Source organism: Chelon labrosus (assembly GCF_963514085.1).
Source record: "Chelon labrosus genome assembly, chromosome: 22".
Lineage (NCBI taxonomy): Eukaryota > Metazoa > Chordata > Actinopteri > Mugiliformes > Mugilidae > Chelon > Chelon labrosus.
The window spans coordinates 15,389,277-15,402,004 of NC_140355.1; the positions used below are offsets into that span (position 1 = coordinate 15,389,277).

Sequence of the window (12,728 nt, forward strand, 5' to 3'; positions counted from 1 at the left end):
GGAACTAAACATCAGATTGTCTATCCAGTTCTGTCAGTCTGCACTTCAATCAGCTGCCGTGACACTCACAATGAAACTACTCAATTTAATTTGTAAGTGTTGATGACAGGGCTCAACAAAGGTTTGCGGTCTCGTGACAATGGGTCTAATTGCATGCAGCACCTCCGGTCGGAAGTTACCCAGCGGCCCCGCCCTAGCTATTTGTTTTCTATCACTTACTGTGCAATCACCTCACTTATGACCTGGCTTGAAAACGTGTTATTATTAAGCTTAACTAGCTCTGACATTATCAACTGGTGAGGATGTTGACTCTTATATGCGGTTCAGACTTCTGCATCAATTATACATAAACCCTACGCAGGCCCTAGCGCCGTAGCTGACGTGCACCTCCCCAGAAATGTGATTGGTCCGCTAGGTAGTAGCGTGTTTCCGCTTTAGTATTTTGGTCTGCTTCTCCATCTCCACAATTTTCAAATTGATTGCTTTGGATGAATGAAGATGGAACACATCGAGGAAAGGTTAAAACTGAGCAGGTTCAGAGGATTGTCTTCGGCGAAATTTCTGCAAATGTTTCAGTTGCGGTTGTTGAAAGTGAAGCAGGAAGTGGAAACAAAAATTAACCTGTTTGCCAAAAAAAGACACAGCGGCAACCAGACTGATGAGCACACAAGTATAAATGTCCTGCACCTGCGTTGGCCTCAAAAGAGCCTTCAGTCTTTGCTGCAACGTGTAGCTTTGGCCTGAGGTGTTTAGTAAAGCCATGTATGTTGCCATCATTCGCGTATTAATAACCTTCACGTAGCTCTAAACGAGTCAACTGGAGACAATTGTTAACCAATTCAGCGTTTTGTTCGCTAAAAGAAGTGGTGCAACCATTTGTTTGAGGACTACCGTTTGACACCTCGGGTTTAACACTCTGGTCATCGGCATCTTCATTATTTTGAGCCTATATTTGGAGAAGAGGGTGGAGCTGGAGAGAATAAAGTTGATGCTACGCACAGCAGTACGGTAGAAACTTGTCAATCACAATGTAACCATTGTATTTAGCTAAATGTTGTATTAAACAAGACTTGAAGCTAGTGACTAAAGTTCATAAACTTACAAGGAAAATGGAAGTATTCGTGGAAGTATTGTTTGCTTTTGTAAGGCCTCTGATGATAGTTAATTAGGGAAACCAAATTTAGTTATTTTTTTTTTTTTTAGTGAATGTCCCACTGTTTTAGTAAACTGCATGCGCTTCGCGAGATCCGAATGCTTGACCTAAATCTGCCGGCCAGATCACGGGATCAGCGCGATAGGTGTAGAAAGTTTCACGACTTGGCTTTGTGTTGTTTATCCCCCTGTGCTGTGAGGAAAACGGTGAAATTTGTGTTTTATGTGCTGGTATGCCAAGTTCAGGAGGACACACTGTTGGTGTTGTGGCAGGCTGTGTGGGTGATGGTGGGGAGGGAGAGTTTTCACACAGCACTCCAAAGGAGGTTTTTGTCTCTGCCGGCCAAAATTACCAGCATGAAATCGGTGCCTGCTGAAGACTGCACTGAGAGAAAAACAGAGGAGAAAGGAGTCCCCTTTAAAGGCGGTTAGGGTAGGAGGAAATATAGCAGGGTTTCAATCGTGTTTACTGCTTCTTCAAATGTTTCCCGACTGGTAGTCAAATGTTTCCAGTCTAGTAGCTGCAGTTTGTTTGGTTTCTTTGTTTATCTCGTCGTATTCGTTCCCCAGTGCACAAAAAAAATCTGTAAAATGTGCAATCATATAGACATGCGTTCTGCATTAGCTAATTTAAAACCTAGTCACCTGCCCTTGGCTTTAAGAGAAAAAAAAAAACTACAACCAATGTGACTACCATTCAACAACGTGGGACCGCAAGGCCTTCAGCTGGGGACCACAAGGCCTTAAGTTGGGCTTTCACAGATTCCCAAAATAGTCCCACATTATACGCCCCAAGGCCTAGCCGGCATCACAGTAGCCTCAAGGAAATTACATCAAGTGAAAGGTTTATGACTTGACTGTGAGTGGTGGCTGCCATGTGACCCCAGGCTATATAACGGATTATTCACCTCGAGTAAAGCGACAAAACTTGCATGCTTCACTGGATTTCTTTTAAATGCAGCGGCAACCGTTTAAGAAGTTTAAATTCTTTTACTCAACACTTACTCCATTTGGCATCGTTTGTATGTTGTTTCTAGCAACAGCTTGGATATTATTCTTATAATTGTACGGGACTTATGCTTCAGGGAGAAGCTTACATTTCTGAATGATGACAAAGTGTCTGGTGATACCCAGACGTTCCTATAATTTTTCTTTTTGCTGTTGCAGATGTCAATAGTAAAACGCTTAAACGTTTTCCTCCTTTAATTAAAAGAAAAAGAGCCCGGTGATTATGTTTTCATGTTGGACTACTGAGGCACATTCAGCACTTGGATGGGGAACACCACACAGTAATCCCTGTTCCTCTAGTTAGCTTACTTCACTTGCCTGGATGTTTATAGGGAAGTTTTTCAGATCTTCCAGAGCCACGTGACCCAGGGAAAGGGCGTGTTGTTTTTAAAAAGCTTGCCATCGGCAGACTAAATATACCCTTTACTGGACCTGACCCCTCATTTGCCTTTGCTGTGGCCACTTTAGGTCGACATGCTAGCTCAGCAGGGACCCTACAACTAGTAATTATATAGGAGGGTTTCCATTTTACATCCCCTGTATAGTGTTGCCTTTACACAAGCTCCTTTCCTCAATTTAGACATCTGAGTTGTCATTGATGGTTTACCTACATTTGAAGTCGTACTTCTTAGTGTAAGAAGAAACCGTCTGTTTTCAGCCCATTGGGACGTCAGCGATGAGTGTCATGTGCGCATTGTCATCATGAATTAATGTTGTGGATCAGGCTGTAAATCCATGATCTGGCTTTTTATAAATGGAACTTTTCCTCCCATCTGTCATCCCGTGGGCTCACCACGGTTAATGCACAGTGACTGCTGCATCATCTGTTGCAGTTTTAGTTGATGTTCTCCGTATGACCACCAGTCAGCTGTGCGGCGGAGGTCGTACAGCTGTTCCCTGGCTTTCAAATGACTCAATGTTAACATGATGGGGCTTTGACTCGGCGGCTTTGCACGTCTCAACTTAAGGCCGGAGTCTGTCCTCCGTGACTTCCAGATGGTTTGGACCAAAGCTGCAGTTTTGGCTGTTGTGATGATTTATCCCGACAACTTGACACGTTGAGAAAATCGGACCGTTCTTGAAAGTGAGGGGAATTTACCAGATTTACACATCAAAGACGGTTTGCGGGTCTTGGAAGAGTGCTACTGCATATGTGCGAAAAAGACTGGGTAAAGTGGCTCCAGATGGGGGTAAATGGTCTCCAGTGATATTGCTTTAGTTCTGCTTGAGGCTAGCAGGCAGCAGAACCAGCTTCAGCTCCAACTCCAACAAGAGCCGCTCATCTCCCGTCACCATTGTTTGAAGTACAGAAACTTGACAAGCCGCAAACTAGTGTCTTAGCGACGTGGACGGTGGCAGAAAATTTGGACATAGTGTGCATCCTTGTTCATTAGATTAAAGAATATCAGGCAGCTGCAGCTATAATACCAGTAGCTTAGCCAATACTGAGTGACTATAAAACCTTGGCTGTCTATGTTCAGAATGTCAAAAAGGGTTCGTCAGCCTGCAGGCAAACGCAACCCAAAACTCTGGTCAGCTGGCAGTATTTTAAGATGGGCTCTCGGTCCCTGTCAGGTCTCATAAGGGGGATTTGATGCCCGCAGTTGGCGTTATCGTGTCCACATGTGTGCAAGCTCGAGTCTCTGCCACATCTATAGCCAAACGCCATTAATCTGTAAATGACATCGGAGCAGACATCTGTCCCCATCTGAGTGTCATCCTCTGTGGTCTCTGTATTTTGTTTCAAGCGAAGGATCTCTTGCTCCCTCGCTTTTTTTAATACATGCCTGCTTCCAAATAACTCACTAGAACATTGCAGCGACGCAAAAACATACGACCAGAGTCATTAAAAAAAGGTCTTGCAACAGATGGTTCGGGCGTTCAGTCTATAATGCAAAGGGTACAGAAATTAAATTCACCTATTCCCCATGGGTGAGGTTTTAAAACCAACAATGCAGAACCCAAAGATTTTCAATTTAAATCTCTAACAGATGAAGAAAAGCAGAATATATTTATGTTTGAGATGCCTGAACCACTGGATTTCTGTTGTTTTTTGTTACTATATTAATCAATTTCTAACCCTTTTCATTAATTTATGTAGGAATATCCAGTGGCAGCCACATGGCCATTAGGTTATTACCACATGAAGTAACGGTGCATGTCTTTTAGAAAACATTCCGTAAAGCAGGCTGATAATCACAAACTGTTGGTGTTGTGTTATCACCAGTCCCACAGCTTGGTATTTTACAGTCCGCCCTGCTGATTAAGTCAGTCACCAAAAGAAAATGTGGTATATCGTTGGTATTGGCGAGTGTGGAGAGACTATAGGTGCATTCGGGCAGTAGGAACTTTACTTCCTCCAACAATTATAGGAACTGTCACTTTCTTTATGCGATCGCACTACGGGAACTGAGAACACAGGTGGTTTATTTTAAGTTCCTTTAGCGAACCGAGTGTACAGTAGTCTAAACAAAGGAATGCAACACTGACAACCGCCTTTTAAACAGACCTGTCTAAACTTTGGTAAAAACGTAAATCTACCAAAAACACCTTGTGTTATCCTTAAAAATGGAACAGAATATGGAGATACGGAAAGTAGAGTCCAGGCTTTATCGAGCTTGGAGTTCATTACCTTTCCTCTACCATACCATTGCTGTATAATACTGGTTATGCTATACCAGCTACACCATTCACAGCTTTCCTACTGGTGGTGCAGATTGAAGGTATGTACTTCTTGGGGGAACTCCCCGGTGGATAGTTACCCTCCGAGTCCCCAGAACAATTTGATCTGAGCGTTCCTTATAAGTGCCTGTCCAAGTAAGGCCCCAGGTACATAATTGCCAAATAGTACGTTTATGGCGGTGGTGACGCAGGTTGTAAAGTAGTTGTCCTCTAATCCCGGGGGTGGCAGTTCGACCTTTTACCCTCCCACGTGCCAGTGTGTCCTTGGGCAACACAGTAAACCCAAAGTTGCAAGGACATTTACCATTAACTGGAAGTGGACAACATACTGAATTGTTATTTTTCATGAAGAGTAAAGTCAACAAGTAGGAGCAAAGTTAATATGCAGCACAGTTGAACTTCCGAAACTGAATGGCTTTTCCACAAAATGAACTACTTATAGGGCATTTCCTGTTGCACAGTGTTTAGGAACCTTGGTATTATAGCAACAGATGGAGCTGAAAGAAAATGAGACGCATCCTCTTGGCGCGCTGCAGCAGAAGGAAGAAGAGCATCTCTGTGCATTGATGCAGTTGACGAGGAATGCACGGAAAAGAGAGCCAGTGAAGGAAAATAAGTTGGGAGTTGTTGGCAGGCGCTGAATGTCCAACTCCTTCACATTAGCCTCCATCACGCTCTGTGTCCTCACCGCACTCTCTCTGAGCTTCCTGTCTGCACTGGAAATGAGGCGGTGAATCCTCGATGTGGCTCTACGTGAGAAGTCGGACAGGCGTTTCACCGAGGAATTAGATTGGAGTCAGTTGATCTAAATTGATCGTGAGGCAGAATGAATCCATATCGGACTCGGCTCAGGAGAGGACACTGATGAGGCGTTCAGATCACATGTTGGCTTCACAGTAATAAATCAAAGTATAACGTTGGATGGAAAACTGCTTATAAAGATTTTATAAGATGGAAGAATTAAACTGGCTTGTTTATATGTGAGAAATAAATTGACAAAAAAAGCAGAAAGGACGTAGCTCTACAAATTTGCCTTCACTGCAGTTTTTGGTTGCTATCAGAGGTCTCTTCTAGTGTTGCAGTCTGCTTTCTAAGCTTTTTAACCCCAACTGTCAGAGTTGATTTGTTAGGGTTTGCCCCATTGGTTATAGTCCTGCATATACACTGATCAGCCACAACATTAAAACCACTGACAGGAGAAGTAAGTAACATTGACCATCTTGTGACAATACAGTGTTCTGCTTGGAAACCACCCACCTGACCAGACCAGGCACCCCCACCCCATAGGAATGACACTCCTTGATGGCAGCAGCCATCCCCAGGAGGATGCAGCCTGACCACACAAAAACAGTTTAGGAACAACTCAAAAAAACATGAAGAACAGCACAAGGTGTTGACCTGGCCTCCAAATTCACTAGATCCCAAACTGATCAAGTATTTGTGGGATGATCCACAGAGGCCCCTCCCCTCAACCCATAGGATCCAAAGCCCCCCACTAACAACATTGTGTTGCCAGACATCACAGGACACCCTCAGAAGGCCCATGTCCATGCTGTGATGAGTCCCAACTGTTTTGAAGGCGCAAGGGAGACCTACACAGTATTAGGAATGTGGTCATAATGTTATGCCTGATTGGTGTATATTACACGCACATACACTTACACTATGTTCCTACAGTCCTATCTAAAAATGTTTTGCTTTAAGGGCTCGACTATCAATCTTATATTGTCCTTCATTAAGAAGTGCCCACAAACTTTAATTAAAACTGGTTACATATGTTTGCTAATGAACTGATTAGTTGTTGGAGACTGCCCCGTCGTTGTGGTTGTGTCGAATTAGCAAACCAAAGGGAAAAATTAATTATCAGGAAGTGGAAAGCTTCGAACTCCTCACCCAGTGGTCAAATATGTGTAATCAGTGATTTATTATCACGACCGGCTTCAATTAAAATCAAATGATTGGCTCAGGCAGAATCATTCGTTGCTTAAAGACGTTAAAGTGCTTTCCAGATGAAGCTCATTCATTTCCTTTCTTTCAAAGCTCTCATGCACAGATAGGCTGAGCTCCAGTTTCCCCCTCTCTGTCCCCTGTGCTCAATGGGCAGCCTGCCAGTATCCATGCCCAGTTAACAGCACAGTGCTGGGAACCCCAAGGCCCCAAGCAGGTGTCAACCTCCCGGCCCAACCAAAGGAGCTGAGAGGGGAACACAAAGGCCTCAAAGAGACCTGCCAGCATGGTTACCGTCTTAAATGTCCCAGACCAGTATGGCCACTCCTCTAAATCTCTCAGCAGCATAGGGTAGCTGCCAGTATGCTCTCTCTGCTACTGTAACACTCAAAGGGGTTTGAAGCTTAAGCTTTGACCTAAATGGGGCTCAGAGTGGTAACATTGATAAAAGGTCTCAGGAGTGTGCAGATAGAGGACAGGGTCTAGTTGGAAGTTTTGGATTTTATTTTTTTTTTGTGTTGCCTATAGGGTCTTCATCCTAAATTCAGTAATGTTATCTCATCCATTCACATTTGTTGCTGTGTCAGTCCTTTTTTTGTCTCTTTTTAACAGTTTTGCTGCGTTCGACGTCTCTTGTGGGGGGTTTGCGTGATCTTTTAAAACGCTAGCTCGCCTCATGGCTTCCTTCATGGCTAAGCTGTCCTGGCATTTAGATTGGCAAGACTGTAGAGAGAGAGGGGGGCGGGGGGTGATGCCTTTCTCTCCTCTCTTTCTTTCTCTCTCTCTCTCTCTCTCTCTGTTCATTGTTGACTGCTCTGCAGTGATGATGTGGATGCGATGGGGGTGGAGTGGAGTGGAGGCTACCCTCATCTTCAGTAAACAATAGGTCCTTGTGTATTTGACCCCTTCTTTAGCAGATCGGAGTAGGGATGGAATTCCATCTTTGCCAGATTTCGCCAGAGGGTCCTGGCCTCTGGGGCTATTAATTCCAAACTACACCCCAATCGATAATCAATTATCATTCCTCCTCCTTTTCTCTGGCTGTGGTGGGCCTCATTGATTTCCTACATGTGCTGTGGCATATAATGCACCCCCCTCTGCTGGGTGACTGATTACTAACCTATATTCGAGTGGAATTTGCCAAAATGGTGTTACTAGGTCATTACAGAGTAGCTGACAATGATTTATCTAGTCTATGAGGTTTAAATGTGTTCTGTAATGCTGGTTAAAAAGTCTAAAATGAGGAGAAATGACCCAGTAAAGCAGCAAATTTTCAGTGTAACATACTTTCTTTCTCGAGCGCCGAGTTCTTTCATTTGGTTTTACCTTAAGTGACTAACATCAATCTACATCCCACACGACATCCGATAACCCTTAATCACATTCTTCGCGTGACTGCCCCACCCATTTTGTCGAGGTGTTGTGTTGTGCGGGTTCGTCTTTTGAGCAGGTTGTGGTAAAAACCAGAATTACTTGCTTTGTGTCAGATCGGTTTTCATTCTCAGAAGAGAAGAAGAAAAAACAAAAAACATCCGGACCCGCCTGCCTTGGGTGAGCGCTACGTGCAGGCGGCTCGCGGCTCCGTCAGCAATCCTCTGCAATAATGTAAAAGCCAACTTCATCCGTGAGAGAAACCAGGGGCTGTGCGGCCGCCCCCTCGGCATTTCTCCTTTCACATGATTGGATCAAAAGAAAGGAAGCGGTTGAGCTTTACAATTGAATTATGCGACTTAATCACTTTCCAGGCTAATTCCTTTTCAGTGTTAATAATAATAATTATAGAGGAAAAAGAAGGTAATCTTCACTACACGCCAGAGTGAATTTACTTTGACAAGTTGTGACATTTATTTAATTTTTTATTTCTTTTGCACAGCAGCAAATTTGGCCAACACAGCCAGGATTGAGAACAGATTTAGAGATTTATTTTAATATCTTACTTAAGCTTTAAAGCCTATGCTTTTTGCCTCAGATTTTCTGCTGACCTCAAACGGCCAACTTTGACTGTGGTTGGTTCAACTGTAAGATATTATCCCTTTTTAGATAAACCCTCAATAAAGGTATTATTATTATGTTAAGTGAATCTTTTCAAAGAAAACTACAATTCATTAACAAAACATAAAACCGTAAAATAAACTTGCCTCTAAATAGAATACATTAGATTTATTTTGTGACGTGAATGGACCAGGCGAGAGCTGGTGGAAGGCTGCGGTCTACAAATTGACAAATGGAAAAAGACGGCCGCGTCCGATAGGAGCTGATAGCTACCAGGAACCTCGTGATTATCGCGCCTGTTGTCTTCATCACCCGAGGCGAACAGATACACCTGTCTGAACAGTAATGCAGTGCAGGACGTAATAAACCCTGAGGCGTGCGCACACAGACACAAAGTGGAAATGTTGTTGGATAATTACAAACACAACATGATCCATTAAAAGGAAGTATTAACCTGCATGTCATGGTGCCCTGCTGCCTGGGTGTGTCCGTTTTCCTGCTTATTAATGTTTTAATGTGGTGTATCCCTCCTCCTTTCTCCTCCTTACTGCACATCTGATACCTTATTTATCCCTTCAAGCTTTCACACATAACTCCGAGTCCCAACCAGTCATTTACAAGATAATCTTTTAGTTATGCGCTGGAAATGTGGGGATTGAAAACTCCTGATCATTGCAGCTCTAGAGTAATGCATGAGCTCAAACCTTTGGCTCTTGCATGTTTTTATTGTTGGAAAATAGTTTTTTACTGTTTTTCTTCCTCTGGTTTCATTCAAATATATGATGTGCTGTACTAACACGTACAAAAGCAAAGGAATCACTAATGTCAGCCTTCAGTATAAAGGGAAGTAGTCAGTGTCTATGCTGCTGTGATAAGATCAGCCCTGTGAAACTACACATCACCATGAAATGCCCCGTCAGCGCAGGTTTTAGCGCGTCGCTTTAGTCTTGCCTTTGTGTCCTCGCAGAGGAAACTTCACGGTTCCGAGGTTATCAGAGTCCAACATGGGGTTTGGCGTACTGGGAGTGTTTCTGGGGCTGCTCTTGGAGGTTTCCACCCATGGACCCCACGCTGTGCCCCGGACGTCCTGGAGGCATCAAGGTAAGTTATATTCTGTTCAGTTTTATCTCTATTCCTTCTGCTTATGTCTAATTTTTGCAGTAACCCTAATCTTTATTTCTGATTAATGTTCTTTAGAGAACCCTGTTCTAATTTAAGGTGAAACTGTGGGAAGTCATGCTTGTTAGTCTCAGCTGGTATTTATGAGGTGACACAATCTCGAAACCAGAAACATGAGACGCTTACTTAAAGTTAAGTCACTCCTCTGGCAACATAGGTGTGTATAGATATGTACTGTATAATCTATCTTACCTCGGGCTCACAATAGACGGCCTGGTTACACCTGTTTCCTTATTTTATCACCCGAGATGGCTGTCAGTCTCGCCACAAGGTCTCAAGTTAGAACACAGGCCGAAGTTGTATTTGCATAACGCCGTTTACAGAAATAGCTCAAGTAACTCGGTCTCAGTGTGAGAACAGTTCACCCTTTAACAAAGTTTCTCCAGCCGACTGTGACACAGTCACTGTTTGGGCAGGTCAGTCAGTGAAGGTATTTGCTTTCATCACTGAGGCGTTTATGACCCGGCACCTGCAACCCGAACCCACTTGCACCTGGCACAACCAGTACCATCCAAACACTAACTCTGGACTAGGTCCGCCACCAATCACAACACAAAGTCTAACAAGATACGCAGTTATCCAAGGTTGAGCTTGTTGCATACTCCACAAGAACAGAAAAATTTGTTCTCTCTTGTTTGGGAGTTTTGTTCTAGACACTTTTTTTTTTTTCATGTGCCGCCCGACAACTATTCTCTGATTGGTCAGAAATTGGAAGTGGCCGTGGTCAATGTGGGGAAAAAAAGGGGAAATGTAGCCCGAACGTTGTGCACAGAGAAGCACGTCTCTCACGAAAGATGTAAATGACCCAGCCTGAATGAACTATGTTCCTTCTTGCAGAGTATGTAACAAGCTTTAATGTTAATGTGTGGTACTCAAAGAGACAGAAACGTCACTGCATACACAACACTGACATAGGTTTATCTTATAAAGCTGGCCTCAAACAGAAGGATCCCCATTATTTGAGCCAGGTCCTGCTCAAAGGGAGCTTTTCCTTGCTACCGTCCTCTCAATGCTTCCTCTGGGGTTTCAGGCGTTCAGGAGTTCTGTAAAGCGTCTTGGGACAATTTATATATTTAAATAACTAAATAATAACTTAAATTTGTAAGAACTTCTATACCTCCAGCAGACACAGGGTAATGTTCAATACGAATTGTGTTTCTGGATCAATTTAAGTCTATTTAGTCTCATTTTTAGCTCAGCTTTGGTCACCACCATCTCCTTAAGGAACAATCTGGTTAAATGCTCAACAGCGAAAATGCAGACTTGGCTGAAATTTGAATTTTTTTAATATCGATTCAATCTTTTAAATTATTCAGACTTGGACCTGATGGAGTTTTCTGAGCCTGGCATCTACAACTACTCCACTTTGCTGCTGAGTGAGAAAAAAGACGCGCTGTACGTGGGAGCGAGGGAAGCCATCTTCGAGCTCAGCAAGAAGAATGTGACCGTCAGCAACAACAAGGTAACGAAATATTCATCAGATCCGTGAGAGAGAATCTGCAGAAAGTTATTTTGATTATGATGTTTTTTTTTTATTATTATTTTAAAGGTTCTGTGGAGAGTTGCGGAAAACTCCATGACAATGTGCACGCTAAAAGGAAAATCAAAAGAGGTGAGTTAAAGAAATGTTGCTTCATCTGCATCATCACTCTTACAAGTCTATAATAATATATATTTCTTACATAACGTCTCTTTCCAGAGGGATTGTCTAAACTACATTCGAGTGCTCCAAGTTGTAGATGACGACCGGCTGTACGTCTGTGGCACTCACGCCTTCCAGCCTCTGTGTGATTACTTGGTAGGTTAACGCTCGACCCCTCTTTTAACTGGAACGCAACCCTGAACAAACATACATGTGTTCGGACTCGCCAATCAACACCGCGACCTTCAACTGAAACCTAATCTACCCTTTCAGAACCTTGGCGACTTTTCATTGAACAGTCAACATGAAGATGGCAGAGGGAAGTGCTCGTTTGACCCCTCGCAAAGCTTTACCACGGTCATGGTTGGTGAGTTGAGGCCAGTTTCATCTCATTTTACAAAGAGCTCTTTTGGTTGTCAGCCCTGCAGTAAAATGCACAATAATCCCCAGTAATCTGTTTTTTGTTTTTTTTTGTTTTTTGAGGAGCATGCAAAATGGACGATAATTTTTTTTTGTTTTATTCTCCCCCTTTCTGTCAGATGGAGAGCTGTACTCGGGGACAGCTTATAACTTCTTAGGCAGCGAACCGATTATTTCCAGATACTCCCCATCCCAGTCCCTCCTGAGGACGGAGTACTCCACATCGTGGCTCAATGGTGAGTTGGTGTACAGCTAAGAACGAGGAATAGTTTGTTTGAATTAAATGATTTGTAGATCTCTACAAGAGAGACCTAATCTTATCTTTTCTTAAAGGAACAGTATGTAAGATTGTGGCCAAAACTGGTACTGCAATCACTTTCAAAATACTGTAGAACGGTGTATCCCCTCCAACCTCCCCCCTGACTCGAGGTTGCCAGGTTACCGAGGTAACGTTAGGCTACTCAATACGTCTCAATTACGTTTCACATTGCCATAATCGACGTGCTAATGTTGTTTTCCTCGGCGTTTCAGCATAGTGACAGAGAAACAGGCTCATAATGCATTGCTAATGTTAGCAATGACGACTCGCAGTTTTTATTTCCCAAACAATTCCTTACCTTTTCAATTCGATGACCCACCTCCTCTGTATGCGCTAACGTAACTTTGCACGAACATGCATAACTTTGTTCGACTGTCGTGAATATTT

General features: G+C 43.2%; 1 protein-coding gene across 7 annotated transcripts in view; it reads left to right on the forward strand.

The window, feature by feature from the left end:
* Window positions 1-12,728, forward strand: part of sema4d (sema domain, immunoglobulin domain (Ig), transmembrane domain (TM) and short cytoplasmic domain, (semaphorin) 4D) — a 38,314-nt gene that overhangs the window by 15,321 nt on the left and 10,265 nt on the right. For 6 of the 7 annotated variants that reach the window (XR_014699747.1, XR_014699748.1, XM_084572694.1 and 3 more), the window contains exons 4-9: window positions 9,749-9,882; window positions 11,277-11,422; window positions 11,510-11,572; window positions 11,660-11,758; window positions 11,876-11,969; window positions 12,142-12,258. Coding sequence is in view for 5 of the 7 variants with exons in the window: in XM_084572694.1 (XP_084428820.1) it covers window positions 9,786-9,882; window positions 11,277-11,422; window positions 11,510-11,572; window positions 11,660-11,758; window positions 11,876-11,969; window positions 12,142-12,258 (616 nt within the window). In the remaining 2 variants the exon portion in view is untranslated. Of the gene's footprint in view, window positions 1-9,748; window positions 9,883-11,276; window positions 11,423-11,509; window positions 11,573-11,659; window positions 11,759-11,875; window positions 11,970-12,141; window positions 12,259-12,728 lie in introns of those variants that run through there. The other variant, XM_084572697.1, reaches the window with a different exon arrangement.